The sequence below is a fragment of the Nematolebias whitei genome, chromosome 11 (genome assembly GCF_014905685.2).
Source record: "Nematolebias whitei isolate Nwh7 chromosome 11, NemWhi1, whole genome shotgun sequence".
NCBI classification, from domain to species: Eukaryota; Metazoa; Chordata; class Actinopteri; order Cyprinodontiformes; family Rivulidae; genus Nematolebias; species Nematolebias whitei.
In genome coordinates this window covers 33,577,739-33,593,499 of record NC_056508.1, presented here as the reverse complement: position 1 = coordinate 33,593,499, position 15,761 = coordinate 33,577,739, and the positions used below count along the sequence as shown (strand labels likewise).

The following is a 15,761-nucleotide window of genomic DNA, read 5'->3' as shown; positions in this document are numbered from 1 at the left end:
AATTTCTTTACACTCCAAGTTTGACCTTTTGCTGTTGAGCCCCCAACTTATGTTTTGAATCCAGAAACCTGTATAAAGAGGGAAGGCGATGGGGTAAGGGGGGTGAGGGTTTCCAGTCTCATGGAGTGCAGCCTTGTTCAGGAGTGTCCAGAAGGGCCCATATCTGTCAGAGCAAATTCCTCTGTGGTGCAATGAAAGAAGTGCTGTGGTGCGGGCCAAAGCTGCAAGCACGGAGCTCAAAGGCCTGCTGAAACGCTGTAATGTAATTAAGTGGACAGTCTCTGATCCATTAGCTTGAAATGGTTCCACAACCCCCCTTTCAGTCAGTGGGCTGCCATGTCCTTTCTAAGGGAGGGGGCTCTGAAGTCGTGAAAAGACCTCCTCTGTACTTATTGTGCTCATTGTCTTTGTAAGCCTGTTATTAGCGGGGGAATCAAGTTTCTGCCCAGATGCAAATCACTGGTGACGATGGGTTATTCTTATCAGCGTAAATCTGTACATCAGTCAAAGTATATTGAAACTAACTAAATAAATAAATATAAAAGAAAATGGAAATCTCACATTTTGTTTAAAACGGTGAAGTCCCTCAACTTGTCAAATATAACTCTCTAAATAGTTTGAATATCTTTTTAAATAGCTTCACAACTCATGATCTGTAGTGATATTGTAACAGTAGTCCCTCGCTACTTCACGGTTCGCTTATAGCGGACTCACTCTATCGCGGTTTTTCAGAATAAGATTGGACATGGCACACAGCTGGTTGATTGATGAGCCGCACGATTGGCATGGAATTTTTATTTTAAATAAATTACCGGTATTTTAAATTATTTAGTACCTGCTGCACATTGGTGCAGCCCAGAGCTGCAGAAAAAGCTTCCTCCTGCAGCTTGCAGCCTATACAGCAGGATAAACTTCCTGCTGCAGCTGATCAGCTGTTCTCCGTGCAGAGATGAGAAGTGGGCGTGACCAAGAGCGCTTGCAGGTGGCAAAGAGCAGAGGAGGCAGGGAGCTGAAATCATGACTTTCTGTGCTCTTTTAGAGTGTTTAGAATTTAGAAACATTGTTTAGAATATTGCAAGAGTGTGGGAAAGGTTTAAAACGCTTATATATATATATATATATATATATATATATATATATATATATATATAATAAATATATATATAAATATATATTAAAAGAAACTACTTTTACTACTATCCCTACTTTGCTGTCTTTCACTTATCGCAGGGCTTCAGGGTACGGATCCCCCACGATAAACGAGGGACTACTGTACTTTTATTCACTACAGTTATTAGTTTATTTATTTATTTATTACAAATAAATGAAAGGCCTTGCTACAACCGTACCAAACTTTAGCTCAGTTTGTGTAAAATTGACAGATTTATAGCCATTTTTCTGTTTGGCAAGGCCATTTAGCTGAAGTGTCTATCTTGAATCTGTCTGACGCCAAAAGTGAAAGAGTTGTAAATGTATATCTAATGATTACTTTCTGAGCATTTTGTTGAAACATGTTGAATGGTTCATGAGATATGCTGCTAACAGACAAACAAACAAAAAAAAAACAGAAATAACACAATCATCTGCCTTTCATAACGATGGGTGACAAATATTTACTTTCACAATGAAATAAGTCTTCTCACCAGAACACCAAATTCAAAATCCATTAATATGTAAAATTTGGACTTTCAAGAAAAGCCATAGCACTAAAATAATTTTTGGTTTTTAAGATCCTTTGATCTGCCATCACATTTTCTAAAATGTGTTATATATCTTAGTTATTTCATTTAAAAGCTACTTAACACGTGAGCCATGAAAGCCCTACTCTCTATCCAGGCATGCAGCTAAATGTGGAGATTTCATTAGTCTTGTAGTTTACAAAACAACTCTCAAACTTTTATTCAGGAATCAAATTAAATGTTCCAGCAATTCACAAAATTGGATTTAGTGCTTTGTGTTTACCTAATCTCTAGCATTCACACAGAGACCAGTGGAAATGTCCAAATGCGTCACTGCACAACTTTAAAGACCTTTCCCATGTATTGCGCTCTAGTGACCCATTCTAAATAACCTATATCATTGGGGGAACTGCTGTTTATAAAGGAGTCCATTGGGATCTCTCCTGAAAGGGGTTTTAGGGTGAAAGCCTGGATGAAAAGTGCAAAGAGAGGGATAAAGGAAGAGTATAGGAGATGTCAGGACACTTTTGGGAGGAAAACAAACTGCAGAGGCCAATGCGAGTTGACTTAATCTGATTAGACTAACCTCATCAACAGCCCACTTAAAAGAGGAGAAGAAAGCCTCGAGTCGGGCGAGAAGCGAGAGAAAAGGGTCTCTCTCTCTGTTCAGAAAACCACAGAGGCCCAGTGAAAACACCACATTGTACTGGACATGCTGGTCTACAGATGGCAAGATGACAAGCTGCTTGAAAAGTGAGGCAAATATAATTGATCACAGAGGTTTTTTTTTTTCCCCTGCAGGTATGAAAACAGCTAAGGGAGTAATGAGATTAAGGGCGAATAAAAATGAAAGTCCATAAAAACTACCATTGTCCTTCACATATGTGGTGCAAACATCCTACTTTTGTATGAAAACAGGCACCCCTGCAATGCAATGAGAAATATTCCCAAATTCATATTAATTTATTCATATGCAGATGTGTAAATGTACTTTAATCAAACTTTATATTATATATGGCACTTACCTGATTTTTGGAAATTGCAGCGCTGTCCACATAGGTACAACTTTTGTGAATGTGCTAAGTTTTGTCTCACTTTTGCATCTATACAAAAAACAGTGTTTTATGACCCCTGAAACTGTATTTTTAATGGGTTACAGAGTGACAAAAAAATCATGGACTGGTTGCAAGTCCATCAAAGGGCCACATAGAGACAAACAACCATTCACTCTCTCACTCACACTTAGGGACAATTTAGAGTTACCAATCAGCCTAACATGCATGTTTTTGGTCTGTGGGAGGAAACTGGAGTACCCGGAGAAAACCCATGCATGCACGGAGAGAACATGCAAACTCCACCCAGAAAGGTCCCTGGACCGGGATTTGAACTGGCAACCTTCTCACTGAGAGGCAGCATCTCTACCAGTTGCGCCACCGTGCCTCCCCTGTCAAAATACAACTTTTTGAAAATGATGATGTCATACCTATACCCAATGTCCACTTTCTCGTGTTGTTACAGTTCACCAGGCAGCTTGAAAGTTTTATGTGCATGCTTCATACCTTTGGTAAAAGAAACGGGTAAAAGATAATGGATGGATGGATGGATGGATGTTGTGTTTATGAGAATATTTTATGAAAAGACAAATTAAAAGATTGTTTTGGGAAAACTGTTTCTTTACAGAAAAGGCCATTGGATGAAAAATGGCTGCAGGATCCCCCGAAAGCTTTATTTTGAATAAAACTGAGATCTGCTGGTGTCCGAGTTTTGGCTTTCACAGGTTTCACAGAAATAACTGCATGGTAACAGGACCTTTGAACATCTGCTGTCACCGCTTGTTTGGGAACAACATGAAATGATTATGTCCTTATTTTCAAGTGCCACCATTGAATGAGAAAATATTCACATGATTTATATTTGCACTTCCAAAATGCCCTAAAAAATAAAGAGATAGTTCAAATCGCTTGACTTGGGATTCTGTGTAAAAAGTATGAACATTTAACATTTTGTTTTAGATAGTTCCTCAAATTGGAGAAACAACCCTCAGACAACCCAGTCTCAAAGCTTGCATAGCAATTTCACTTTAAATGCGGCATTTCATAATTATTTACAATGCTGTTGCGTTTACATTATATTCCAGTAAAGTGGCCCAGACTGCACAAACAGTGCTACAGCTAGCTGCTGCTGTGCTTTGCTCCTTCAAATAACCATATTTTTTAATGTAAATACCAGTTTACGTGTTGTGAAATTTATGATGGTGTAAAGTAAAGTAGCATTGCACAAACCGCTGTGATATTTTTTTTTAGATTGGAGTTGTTTATGACAACTTTGATTTAATTTGGTTTTGGTTCTGCTCTGACTAGCTGTTAGCTAGTACAGAATTAAACTTTACTTTTCCAAAATTAGGTCATTCAAAGAGCTCTGTGCAAAAAGGTAAGATATTGGAGGCAGCTGTGGGTGGGTGGTTAGATCAGTCATCCTCCAATGGAAGAGTTGGGGTTCAATTCCACCAACAGTCACATGTTAATGGGCATGACACTTAACCCCAAATGGCCTCCGATGTGTGTCTCATCGGTGTATGAATGTGATATTTAAATCACTGATTCTCTACAGATTCAGAAAAGCTTTGAAGAAATATAGCAGAGTGCTGTATGCTGGAGTAAATGAGGGTACAGATTGTGTTGTAAAGTGCTTTGCATATCTTGATTAGATAGAAAGGTGCTATATAAGTACAGACCATTTATCATTTATCCTATTAACTGTCCATAACCTTTTAAAAAAATCTTACTTCAAATGATCAGAACTATCCATCCATCCATTTTCTTTACCCGCTTATTCCATTTTGGGTCATGGGGGTCGCTGGTGCCCATGTCCAGCAATCATTGTGCGAGGGGCGGGGTACACCCTGGACGGGTCGCAAGTTCATCACAAGGCCACATAGAGACAAACGAGACAAACAACCATTCACTCTCTCACTCACACCTAGGGACAATTTAGAGTTACCAATCAGCCTAACATGCATGTTTTTGGACTGTGGGAGGAAACCGGAGTACCCGGAGAAAACCCACGCATGCACGGAGAGAACATGCAAACTCCACCCAGAAAGGCCCCTGGACCGGGGTTTGAACCAAGGACCTGCTCTCTGAGAGGCAGCAGCTCTACCAGTTGCGCCACCGTGCTGCCCGTTGATCAGAACTACTCCTTTAAAATCCTAGAAAGTACTTTGTGAGGAAATTATTTAGCATTATTAGCCAAATTTGCGCAACTAAAATAAAATCAGATGCTAAGCATGTTTAGATAAACCCTCTAGTATTTGAGTATTTAATGTAGATTCATGCTTTTAAAAACAAATGTATAATTAGTGCTTATGAATTAGGCAAATGACCAAAATATGAGTTTATTTTAGATTTATTAAAAAAATAAAGAAAATAAGTTTTAAATATTTACAGGAGGCAAAATTTGCACAAGTAACTTTTTTTAATGCTTTAAGATGCTGGAAAGAAACATCTCCAGTAGAAAAACATTCAGAACATTTAAGCTCAAGACAAAATGTACTTATTTAGCAGTAATAAACTCATCAAAAAGAAGCTTTCATGTGTCACTGTGGTGGAACATTACGCAAAAGTAATTTTATTTTTGTTTGAAAGGTTCTAAAAGGGGCAGCACGGTGGCGCAACTGGTAGAGCTGCTGCCTCTCAGCGAGCAGGTCCTTGGTTCAAACCCCGGTCCAGGGACCTTTCTGGGTGGAGTTTGCATGTTCTCTCCGTGCATGCGAGGGTTTTCTCCGGGTACTCCGGTTTCCTCCCACAGACCAAAAACATGCATGTTAGATTGATTGGTAACTCTAAATTGTCCCTAGGTGTGAGTGAGAGAGTGAATGGTTGTTTGTCTCGTTTGTCTCTATGTGTCCCTGTGATGGACTTGCGACCCGTCCAGGGTGTACCCCGCCCCCCGCACAGTGATTGCTGGACATGGGCACCAGCGACCCCCGTGACCCAAAATGGAATAAGCGGGTAAAGATAATCGATGGATGGATGAGGTTCAAAAAGGAAAAAAAACTCTAGCAACAAACAATATTTTGGTTGCTGGAAAAAGAAGCAATTTAAAAAAATTCTTATTTATAACACCAAGGAAGGGATTTAATGACATTAGTAACAAAAATATAATTCCACTGTTTCAGCATCCTGTTTTTTTGCAGCATCTGTGTGCTGAAACAAATCAAAAGCCACCCAAACAGGCATTGTAACTACTGAGCATTGGAGATCCATTGTTGGAAACACATCACCTTCATAGCACTTGATTTAGGAGTGTGTGTAAAGGGATTGCCCAGCCAACACCAACTAATACAGATATAATTGACTCTCCCGTGTGGCTTTGGAGACGTGCACAGACTCATTGTACAACAACAAATTAAGCAGGCAGCAGTCTAAAGGAGCTGCTGAGCACTGAGCGAATGTGCACAACAGACTACTGAACTCTGCTAAATCTGCAAACACAGCTTCTCTCTCCTTCTGGGCCTCTTTCATCTCCCCCGACATCTCCTGCAGACCTCCGTCTCATAAAACCAAGTCAAAGGCAAGTACTTCTGGCTCTTGTCTGGTGAATGGGGACCGTCAGCAGTTTCTGTTCTCCACATTCCTCTGTCCAGAAACGTTGGCATCAGCTTTAACGATGCTCTAATGACAGAGTCACTCAGAAAGTTTCTTTCATTTCGGTTCTTTTCTTTGAAATGCACAAATGAAAAGGGGTCAATTATTAAAACATGAAAACTTTCTGAACTCAGTCTGACTTTAGATCGGGTTGAGCAGGTGTTTCTTCACATTTAGAGAATTAATAAATTAAAACCCCATTAAGTCCGCCGCTGCAGGGAGCAGTTGTGTAATCTCTGGGACACTCTGTAGAATTAGGTCTGCTTCATTTGGGCGGATTCGAAAGCAAATAAAGGCCATGTGAGCCCAAGTACACACAGCTGGCTCTTGAGACTCAGGATCCTGGGTAAACAAGCGTCCGGCATGCTCCAGCAGAGCTCACCCATGGGGGCACAAGAGCCACTGAACAATGACTTTTACTCCTCTAAGACTGGACCGAAGCAGGGCTTAATAAATGTTATTACTTTCAGCTTGCTGCAGAACACAACTGGCTGCAAGAGTGTAACAGACCATGATTATCATGATCGGTGCAGGGACAGGACCCAGATGCAGTCAGTCACGATGAGCTCGGGTAAAATAAAACTTGATTTATTAAATAAATGCAAACAAAAGGTTGACATGACAGCAAACACAGGGAAAGAGAGGACAGGTCAAGACATTGAACAACAGTTTCGGTGGCGACAAGAGATAGCTTAAATAAGACAAGGAGGTGAGGGGAAACTATTGGAAACGGGTGTAAGTGGTAAACTGATTGAAGAACCACTGAGGAGGTTGGACGAGAGTACAAATGAGAAATGGCAAGAGATGGGGAGCTGAACCAAAATGCAAGGGACAGAAAAATAAAACAAAAACCACACAGTGAAAATAAAAAGTTAAACTCAACAAATAACAGAAAAAACCCAGACTATAATAACTAAGTTCATGCTTAATAATCCAGGTGGAAAATCCAGCAAAGTTTAGTCAGATTATATGGATGGTTTCTTTTTTGTTGAGATGTTTCGTTCTTCATCCAAAGGACTTCATCGGTTCGAGGAGCCCCAACAAACTGAGTCCCAGACTCAGGTCCTTGTGCCCATGAAGTCCTTTAGTTGAAGACCAAACGTCTTAACAAAAAAGAGAAAAAAACATCCATATGACCTGACTGAACTTTGTTGGATTTTTTTACCTGGATTAATGAGCATGAACTTTGATGTTTTGAACCACTTTGGCTATGGCTGCCTCAGAGGAGTCGACGGGGGAGAGGGCAGGCCCCAGAAATAATCTTATCACCAGCAAACGGGTTGGTCCATGTGGGTGTGCTGCTTGAGGAACTCAGTTTGTTGGGGCTCCTCGGACTGATGAAGTCCTTTGGATGAATGACGAAACGTCTCAACAAAAAAGAAACTGTCCAGATGACCTGACTGAACTTTGTAGGACAGACGATGATGATGATCAGTTTGAAAACTACCTTGACATATTTTCTTTTGTAAATTCTTTCTTCTATTGTTGCGGTGTCACAGCTGCTGTTGTGAGTTTTCATCTGGATCTGGTCTACAGCAGCAGCTGTGTTTGAGTAATCACACTATCCACACACTTTATAAGTTATTTTAGTCCTTAGGGTTTTGTGCTTTAAACGAGTTTATCATATTTCTAGTTTAACAATCTTCCAAATGTTGGGAGAGGGTGAGTGGTCTGGACTGGAGGCAGGTCAGTTTAGCAACTAGACCGCTTTGTGAGCTTTTGCAACATGTGCAGAATTTGGTTTGGCAATGTGTTGTTGCAAATCCAATTTTCACCGCTGAAGATCTTGAAGGCAGAAGTTATTCCAAAAACCTGTAAGTATTCTGCATTCAAGGCACAGAATGACTTACAAAGTTATAAAACTTTTGAAAAAGTATTTGTACAAAATGCTCCTAAATGTCATACGAGCTTACATATTATTAATTTAGTGAGTAAATATCAAGCATTTATTTCTGTACTTTTCTCTCAGCTGCAATTCAGTCTTTTTGTTAGTCTTTTGTGATTGCATCACACATCCAGACACAACAGCATCTATATTATGTGCATTTTGTGTCACAAATTCATTACAAGTTAACTCTGGGGAAGCAGGGATGTGCCATCTTGTGGTCATGTCAAGACCATGAGTATAAAATAACTCTCCTTCACTCTGCTGAGGATTAATGCTATAGGTGGTTTTACTTCATTCACAATGAAAACAACTCTTAAAAATGACTAGAACTATAAGAAATAAATTAAATTCTCCAAACCTTAACAATTAGAAGCATTTAAAAAAAGCATTGAAAAAGTAATTACTTTGAAAAGAAGCAGAGTAAATCTCATGCATTGCATCATAAACAATACAATAAATGTAAAATAAAAATAGTTATAAACTGGATAAGATTTCTAGAAGAAATGCATATCACCCATTGCGTTTTAAAATTGAGTTTTAAACAAATGATGGAATTGTTTTGTGTAAACCTTAGAAAAAAACATTTTGCACAATCTCATGCAGTACTGGGAGATTCCACACTCACAGTACGTGTTGGGAATGACTCTTAGCTACTACCACACCAACATGTTGCTCAATATCCACAAGATTAAGTGAGCTAGAGTCCGTTCTGCATTGGTTAAACTTGATGAGCTGTGGTGGCCATCTTGAATCAAGCTGACTCCAAAAGTTAATCCGTTGTAGATGCACATTCAGTGATTGCTTTACGCAAGTTTCATTAAAATCTGTCCTGTATTTCGTGAGATATTTTGCTAACAGTCAGACAAGCGATCACTAACACTGAAACAGGCAAAAACATTAGTGCCCGCCATCCTGACATCTTTCCAGTTGCATTACTTTACTTTTACAAAAGGGACCAGCAGATGGCGCTCTCCTCCACCACACAAGTTTTAGAACACCCACAGCAGTCTGATGTTTTGATCATTACACGGTCTCTAATGTTCTTCTTTCAAATGTTTTAACTCGTCCAGAAAATACTATCTGTTATTATTTAATGACCTGGTTGATTCAAAGTTTAACCATCTTTAGAACATAAATTCAGAGAAGAACACAACCTCGTCTGACTAGAAAAAGCTAATTCTATTCTATTCTATTCTATTCTATTCTATTCTATTCTATTCTAGTATTTAAAACTCAAGTGAAATGACTAATGTTTCCAGATTACCGGCCTTTATGAGGCCTCTTTAGTTTGCAGGCTGCAATCTTCGAGTTAAGGCACGTGCTCAGCGCGGAACGGAGAAAACTGTGCGCGAACGGCACACGGACAGATGTGCAGCCTCCGCACCCCCCGCCCCGTCTCCATCATCACACCCAACTCCATCATTACCCTCTGGGTAAGAGCGGCTCCTGCCTCGGGGATGATTGACACAGAGAGAGCCGCACAGCCAATCAGAGGGCGCGCTGCCTCATTTGCATAATGTGCCTGCATGTCATTGGCTCGGGTGCGTGCGGCTGAGGACCGCCTCGCGTGCCATCACAGATGCCTACTTGGAGGCGCACGAGGTGTCTTAAAATAGACAAAGTAGCTGCTTTATTTTTAATTATGAGGTGAAGGTGATTATTTGCATTAACATAAACAGCACCTGACGCGTCACGAGGTGCTCCTAATGTGAAAAATATGTTTAAATTAAGACAAAAGTGCTTCAGCTAAAAGCGCACACGGATGAAGAAGTTTTTCAAACACACAAGCGCGCGCGCGCGCACGCACACCAAGCTGCATAATATTTCTGACGCGCGGAGAGCAAAGTTGGAAGCAAACATGGAGCGCATTCCCCTCCTCATCGCTCCTGAGCCGGACCGCCGCCGCCGCTCGCTCTGCTTTGTTGTTTGTCCCTGCAGGGCTGATTGAGCAGCGCGTGACTGACGGCCCGCGGGGGTGTTGTCCAATCAGCGGTCTGCCCCGCGCCCAATGGGTGAGTCCTCGCTGCTATTGGCTGAGGCGAGTGTGGGAAAGAATGCAGAGAAGGTTTCACACGAACTGGGAGCACGCGAGCCGCCTATAAGTACCGCGGCGGCGGCGGCGCGTGTGTCAGCGGCACCAGTTGGAGCTGAGTGAGTGTGCGTGGCGCACCGCACGCAGCGCGGACTCAGATGACAGCTCTGTGAGAACAAGCGGAACAGCACGCGAGCCTTTTATGTTTTAAAGTGACTCTTGAGTTTTTTCTTGTTTTTTTTTGTTTGTTTTTTTGACAAAAAGGATTTACTTTTTTATTTATTTTATTTTTTTTGCCTGCTTTGATCCATAATGCCAGCTGACACTATGGAAAAGCAGACGGCATCTCCTCTTGCCGGAGCTCCTGCTAACGGATCACACATACCGGACAAACCCAAAAATGCCAGCGAGCACAGAAAAGTAAGAATATTATTTATTCTTGATAATCTGTTAACTCAAAAAGTTGTGTTTGTTGAAGTGAGGAAGTTCGAGAAAAGTTGCATTCGGTTGAAAAGTTTGACTTGATGCAGACTAACCTAATCAGATGTTATATGTAAACAAGTTATTTATTGTGTGGAATTGTTTTGTGTTCTTATAGTCGTCCAAACCTATTATGGAGAAACGCCGGAGAGCAAGAATAAATGAGAGCCTTCTGCAGCTCAAGACTCTCATCCTGGACGCCCTCAAGAAAGATGTGAGTTAAATCTAATCTTTATACCGTGTCATGGTTTTTCTTTTTCTTTTCTTGTCTTAACAAGTGTAAACTCAACTTCCTGTTTGTTTCCTGCAGAGCTCCAGACACTCCAAGTTGGAAAAAGCAGACATCCTGGAGATGACAGTGAAGCACCTGAGGAACTTGCAGCGCGTGCAGATGAGCGGTAAGTGCCTTTCATCTTTACGGGTCGGAACAGATCATCAGAACCAGCACTTTTTAGATGAAGCCGCACAAAACGTCACTAATATGATGTCTTCTTCTTCTGCCAGCAGCGCTCTCAGCTGACGCCACGGTCATGAGCAAATACAGAGCCGGATTCAACGAGTGCATGAACGAGGTCACCCGCTTCCTGTCCACCTCCGAGGGGGTGAGCGTGGAGGTGAGGTCCAGGCTACTCAGCCACCTGTCCAGCTGCATGAGCCAGATGATGCCCGTGAACTACCCGCAGCAGACCCCCACCCAGCAGGCGCACCTGGCCCAGCCTCTTCACGTGCAGCTTCCGTCCTCTCTGCCAATTAGCGGCGCACCCATGGGCTCCAAGCTCAGCCCTGTGGAGGCCGTGTCCCCTAAGGTCTTTGGTGGGTTCCAGCTGGTGCCCGCAACAGACGGACAGTTCGCCTTCCTGATCCCCAACCCGGCCTTTACCTCCGCCACGGCTCCTGTCATCCCGCTGTACGCCAACGCGGGGGTTCCTGTCGCGGTGAACTCCAGTCCGATGCACGGCAGCTCCGCACAGACCGCAACATCCCCGGTCCACGGCATGACGTCCTTCTCCGGGGGACCCCAGGCGGTCAGCCCAGTGGGGGTGAGCACAGGTTCTGAGAGCAGCGAGCCCGTGTGGCGGCCCTGGTAGCTGAAAGGAGCAGACTCTAAAAAACTGAACTGCACACACAACTGTTGCAGGGATTTAAACCTGTGACGTTTTTCCCGATGGTACCTCAGACCCGTCACTACCCTCCACTCAATGTTTCGTTTTATGGAACAGGTGTTGCTTTAATAGCGCATGTTTGGTTCATTTTATTATTATTATTATTGAATCCAACATTTGGATGTCAGTGGTAAAGATGCAGATGAAAGATTTATAGGAAGCTTTTGTTATATACTTTTTATCAAAAGGTTTAGTTTTGTACAGAGGTGTTAAGGATTGTTATACCAAAGCTGTGTTTTCTATTCTGTTTTGTGTTTAAAAAGAGAAAATAAAAACTGAAGTCGGGTGGCAACCCAAATGTTTTAATAAATGAGATTTTTGACATCATTGTTCAGTCTGATTCTGTCAACTTTATGATTTGGGGCATTAATAAACAGGCTGCTTTGCCTCTTGTGTTTTGGAGACCGTGCGTAAAAGTTGTGCGTAAAAGTCCCACGGTGGCGAGATAATAAACTTATCGTTCACAGTTTCAGCCTCGATCTAAAGTTTCGAGTGGCCACCTTGTCACCATCTGCCCCCCCCCCCCTTTTTTTTTTTTTTGTAGAATGTTCCTTCAGACCAAAGGGGAGTGAATTTTTCTATTGCCATAAAGGTAATTAAAAGTTTGAAAGGGGACTCATCCTGTATGCAGCGGGAGCTTTAAGAAGTCTTAAACCCTATTCATGAGCCTGGGAAATGCGCTCGGGGGTTAATGTCACTAACAGATTGCCTCAGCGAAAGAATATGGAAGGATCCTCTCTTTCTTTTGTGCATCAATTGTTCAGTTCCACTCCCACCGGCAACAGAGGTGGGAACGAGGGAAACTTTTAGACAAACTTACTGATGCTCGATTATCACTTTAAAGGTTTCTCTCACGTGAACTTAGAACTCTATGGCCTGGCATCTTTTCCTTCACGAGTATAAAAAGCTCTCCTCCTCTTCCACCGCCTGCGTAAACCTATCTCCCCCCCGTGTGAGTGGGCTCCGGAACTGAAGCCAGGGTCTTGTCCCTCCCTGAGTCAGGCGGCATGGCGCTAGCAGTGTGTCAGCCACTTGCGGTGAACAGGCCCCTTAACTCGGGATTAGGTTACAGCGCGGGTCAAAACCCCCTTAAACATTTAATACTCCGACGACGCGCCTTGCTGCGCGCATGGCTGGCACAGGCCAAAAGGAAGTCCGGCTGAAAGTGGTTCTACGTTCCTGATGAACATATTTAGTCTGAAAACTCAAATAGTAATCATCTTCTTTGGGGCTCATAAGACGCGCATTGATCCATTTTTTAAAAGATGAATTATTATTATTATTATTATTATTATTGTCCAAATGCGTAATCAGACATATGATCGTTTTATCACTGAAAACTTGTAATTCTTCTTACAGTTGTAATTGCCTTCTCACTTTCGGTCCTTCGCGGTGCCGGTGTGCCCTGCAGGTGACACCGACACAAACATAACGAAACTTTGCTGCCAGTGATGCTTCAGCAGCTTCCTCCTGCAGGGAGGAAGAGGAGGCATTCTGAAACACCAGTTGGCAGCATGTGTGGGTTCTGCGGTTGTTCCTCCTGCCTTCGTCTCTGACTTAATAGTTCAGAGATGCCTTTGTGGAGCTGAGGTCGTGAGAACCGAGCGAACTAGTCTGCCTGCGGCCTGGCTCGGTGCCAGTCAGTAATTCCCCGCTGGCAGGTCGGGTCGTGTAGCTGCTCTGCGGAGGTGAGGAGGCGGACACACATGCGCGCGCGCAGACGCCAAGAAGTGCGCCTGTTAGGATGTAAACAGAAGGGATGGAGAGGAAGTTGGATCATTTCCAGGAGAGAAGTTATGCTCATAATTTATGGAAGTGTTTCTGTTTGGAGAACCGGTTTTGCGCTCGAATCCCAATTTGAACAAAATCTCATTTCGACAGCGTTTGCTTCAAGTAAAGAGACAATATGAGACGTTTAAGCTCACTAATGAGGGGTTTTCTAACAAAAAGAGGTCAATTTCTGCTTGAAGTTAAAACCAGCAGCGGTTGAAATGACCCTGAAACCGGACGCTTCAGTCTTCAAACCTAAATTGTTGCTCAACCCACTGAACTTCATGTCCTAAGATCTGTGGTTTCCCAAGCGTGACATAAATGGAAACAGGCGGGAATCCCTCTCTCTTTACTGATGAAAAGGATTCCTGCAGAGGGTTGGATGTCCCTCAGGGATCTGCTGCAATCACGTCCCTTGGGAGAAGTCACTATTGGAGGAGGTGTGTGTGTGTGTGTGTGGGGGGGGGGGGGGGGGGTCATCGGTGGAGTCACAAATTATCATTCTCATTAGCGACTGAAAGGAGGGAACGCGCGCGCAACGTGGCCGCCAAACTTTCAACATCACTTCTCCCTCCAAATCACAGCCATTGAGTTTTTATGGATGCGTTTGGTTTGCAGTTTGTGAGCATGTGCACCCTGCAGGGCTGAACCCTGCACTGCTTCATTATCTGCTTCCATATTTTGCACTTTTACCAAATTTTCTGTTGAATGTAGCTTATACTTGTCTAAATGTGCAGCTTGGTGGAATAAAAAACACTAAAATTCTCAAGTATTTCACTGCACGAGTAAACGATAAAGTTATGATGCAGAATTTTCCTTTCCAAGAAGGAAACTCGTGCTTTTTCCAGTGGATTTGAGCCCGTCAACCATTAGACATTAAGTTCCAAGAATACTGAACCAACAACAGAAACAGATGATTCCCTGGTTAGTTCCTCTTTAGTGATTAAAAGCTAAATGAAGGAATAATGCCACAGTGACACTTTGGTCATGGACTGTTTGTGAATCCCATGGCTCTGACTTTCACATGAATGTCAAGCTATTTCTGCTCCTCGATTTGAAGACGCTGCAACAAGACAGAAGGAAATGTTCTGCATAGCTTTGGCCACAGGTTCTGCTAAAGGAGAGGCAGGCCTGAAGTGTGTGTGTGTGTGTGTGTGAGGGCACCACCTGTTTTCTTCAGAATCAGAGTGGGCGATATGTGGATAAGGATGAGCAGACAGATTTAGAAGGGTGGGGACATGAATAAAGAGGGTGCTGAAACTGAAAAGTCTTAAACACATTTGCACACGTTTGATTTGAAGGGTCTTTGAGGATGAATGATGCTCCGATAAAGATCAAGCTGACAGTTCACAAATTTTCCTTTTCTGTGAGCTTCAGTCTCTGACACCTTTTCAACAGGTGTTTAATTTTCATCTATTACTTACCCATGCTCCTCGCCCTGCCTGCTCTTTTTTGGCCTCCTCCTGCCATGGCTTCCATGCAGGCTTTGTATTTATAGCAAGGGGACCACTTATCCTTTCCCCCAGAGCGGGAGTGCGAGGTGTAGGCGAAGGAGGTGAGGCGCTGTGGGCAGACGCATGCAGACGCGTCAAACCCGATCAAATATCACAGTCTGGGGGTTTGGGGAGGTGTGGGGTGAGGAGTGTGGTCTCTGTTGATCCTCGCCGCTTGTCTGCAGGACGTATGTCTGAAGCCAGCTTTGGCTTTTCAGCAGCTTCTTCAGTTTCATGGCATCAGGCCTGTGGTTTACAGCCTTGCTGCACATGCAGATTCCAAAGGAGAAAGTTAAGGGTCCTCCTGACAGGGCTAGAGGTCAGCCAGCAGACTGCCCCCACACCACAGCTTCAAATCTGGACACATTTTATTTATGTTTACTGTCACTTGTGGAGCCACCTCTGTCTGTCCCCTTCAGATGCACCAGCTGTTGCAGTTTAACAGCCCATAATGTCTTATGTGGTTCTAAGGGATGTGGCAAAGCTAAGATGTACCAAAACACTAAATACAAAGGATTTGTAGCCTAAATACCTTCAAAATAAATACATTAATAAAATACATTTAGATAGATAGATAGATAGATAGATAGATAGATAGATAGATAGATAG

The 15,761-nt window shown here is 42.8% G+C and overlaps 1 protein-coding gene across 2 annotated transcripts; it reads left to right on the top strand.

Moving 5' to 3' along the window:
• Positions 1-10,346: 10,346 nt before the first annotated feature.
• On the top strand, positions 10,347-12,194 carry her9 (hairy-related 9). Of its 2 annotated transcripts, none has more exons than XM_037684234.1 (4): positions 10,347-10,665; positions 10,844-10,939; positions 11,036-11,123; positions 11,233-12,194. In XM_037684234.1, exons 1-4 carry the CDS (start codon positions 10,558-10,560, stop codon positions 11,811-11,813), a joined length of 873 nt encoding a protein of 290 aa, XP_037540162.1. In that variant the 5' UTR covers positions 10,347-10,557; the 3' UTR covers positions 11,814-12,194. The 2 variants fall into 2 exon arrangements, with proteins under 2 accessions (XP_037540162.1, XP_037540161.1); XM_037684233.1 differs by having other exon boundaries at positions 11,230-12,194.
• The last annotated feature ends 3,567 nt before the right edge of the window (positions 12,195-15,761 follow it).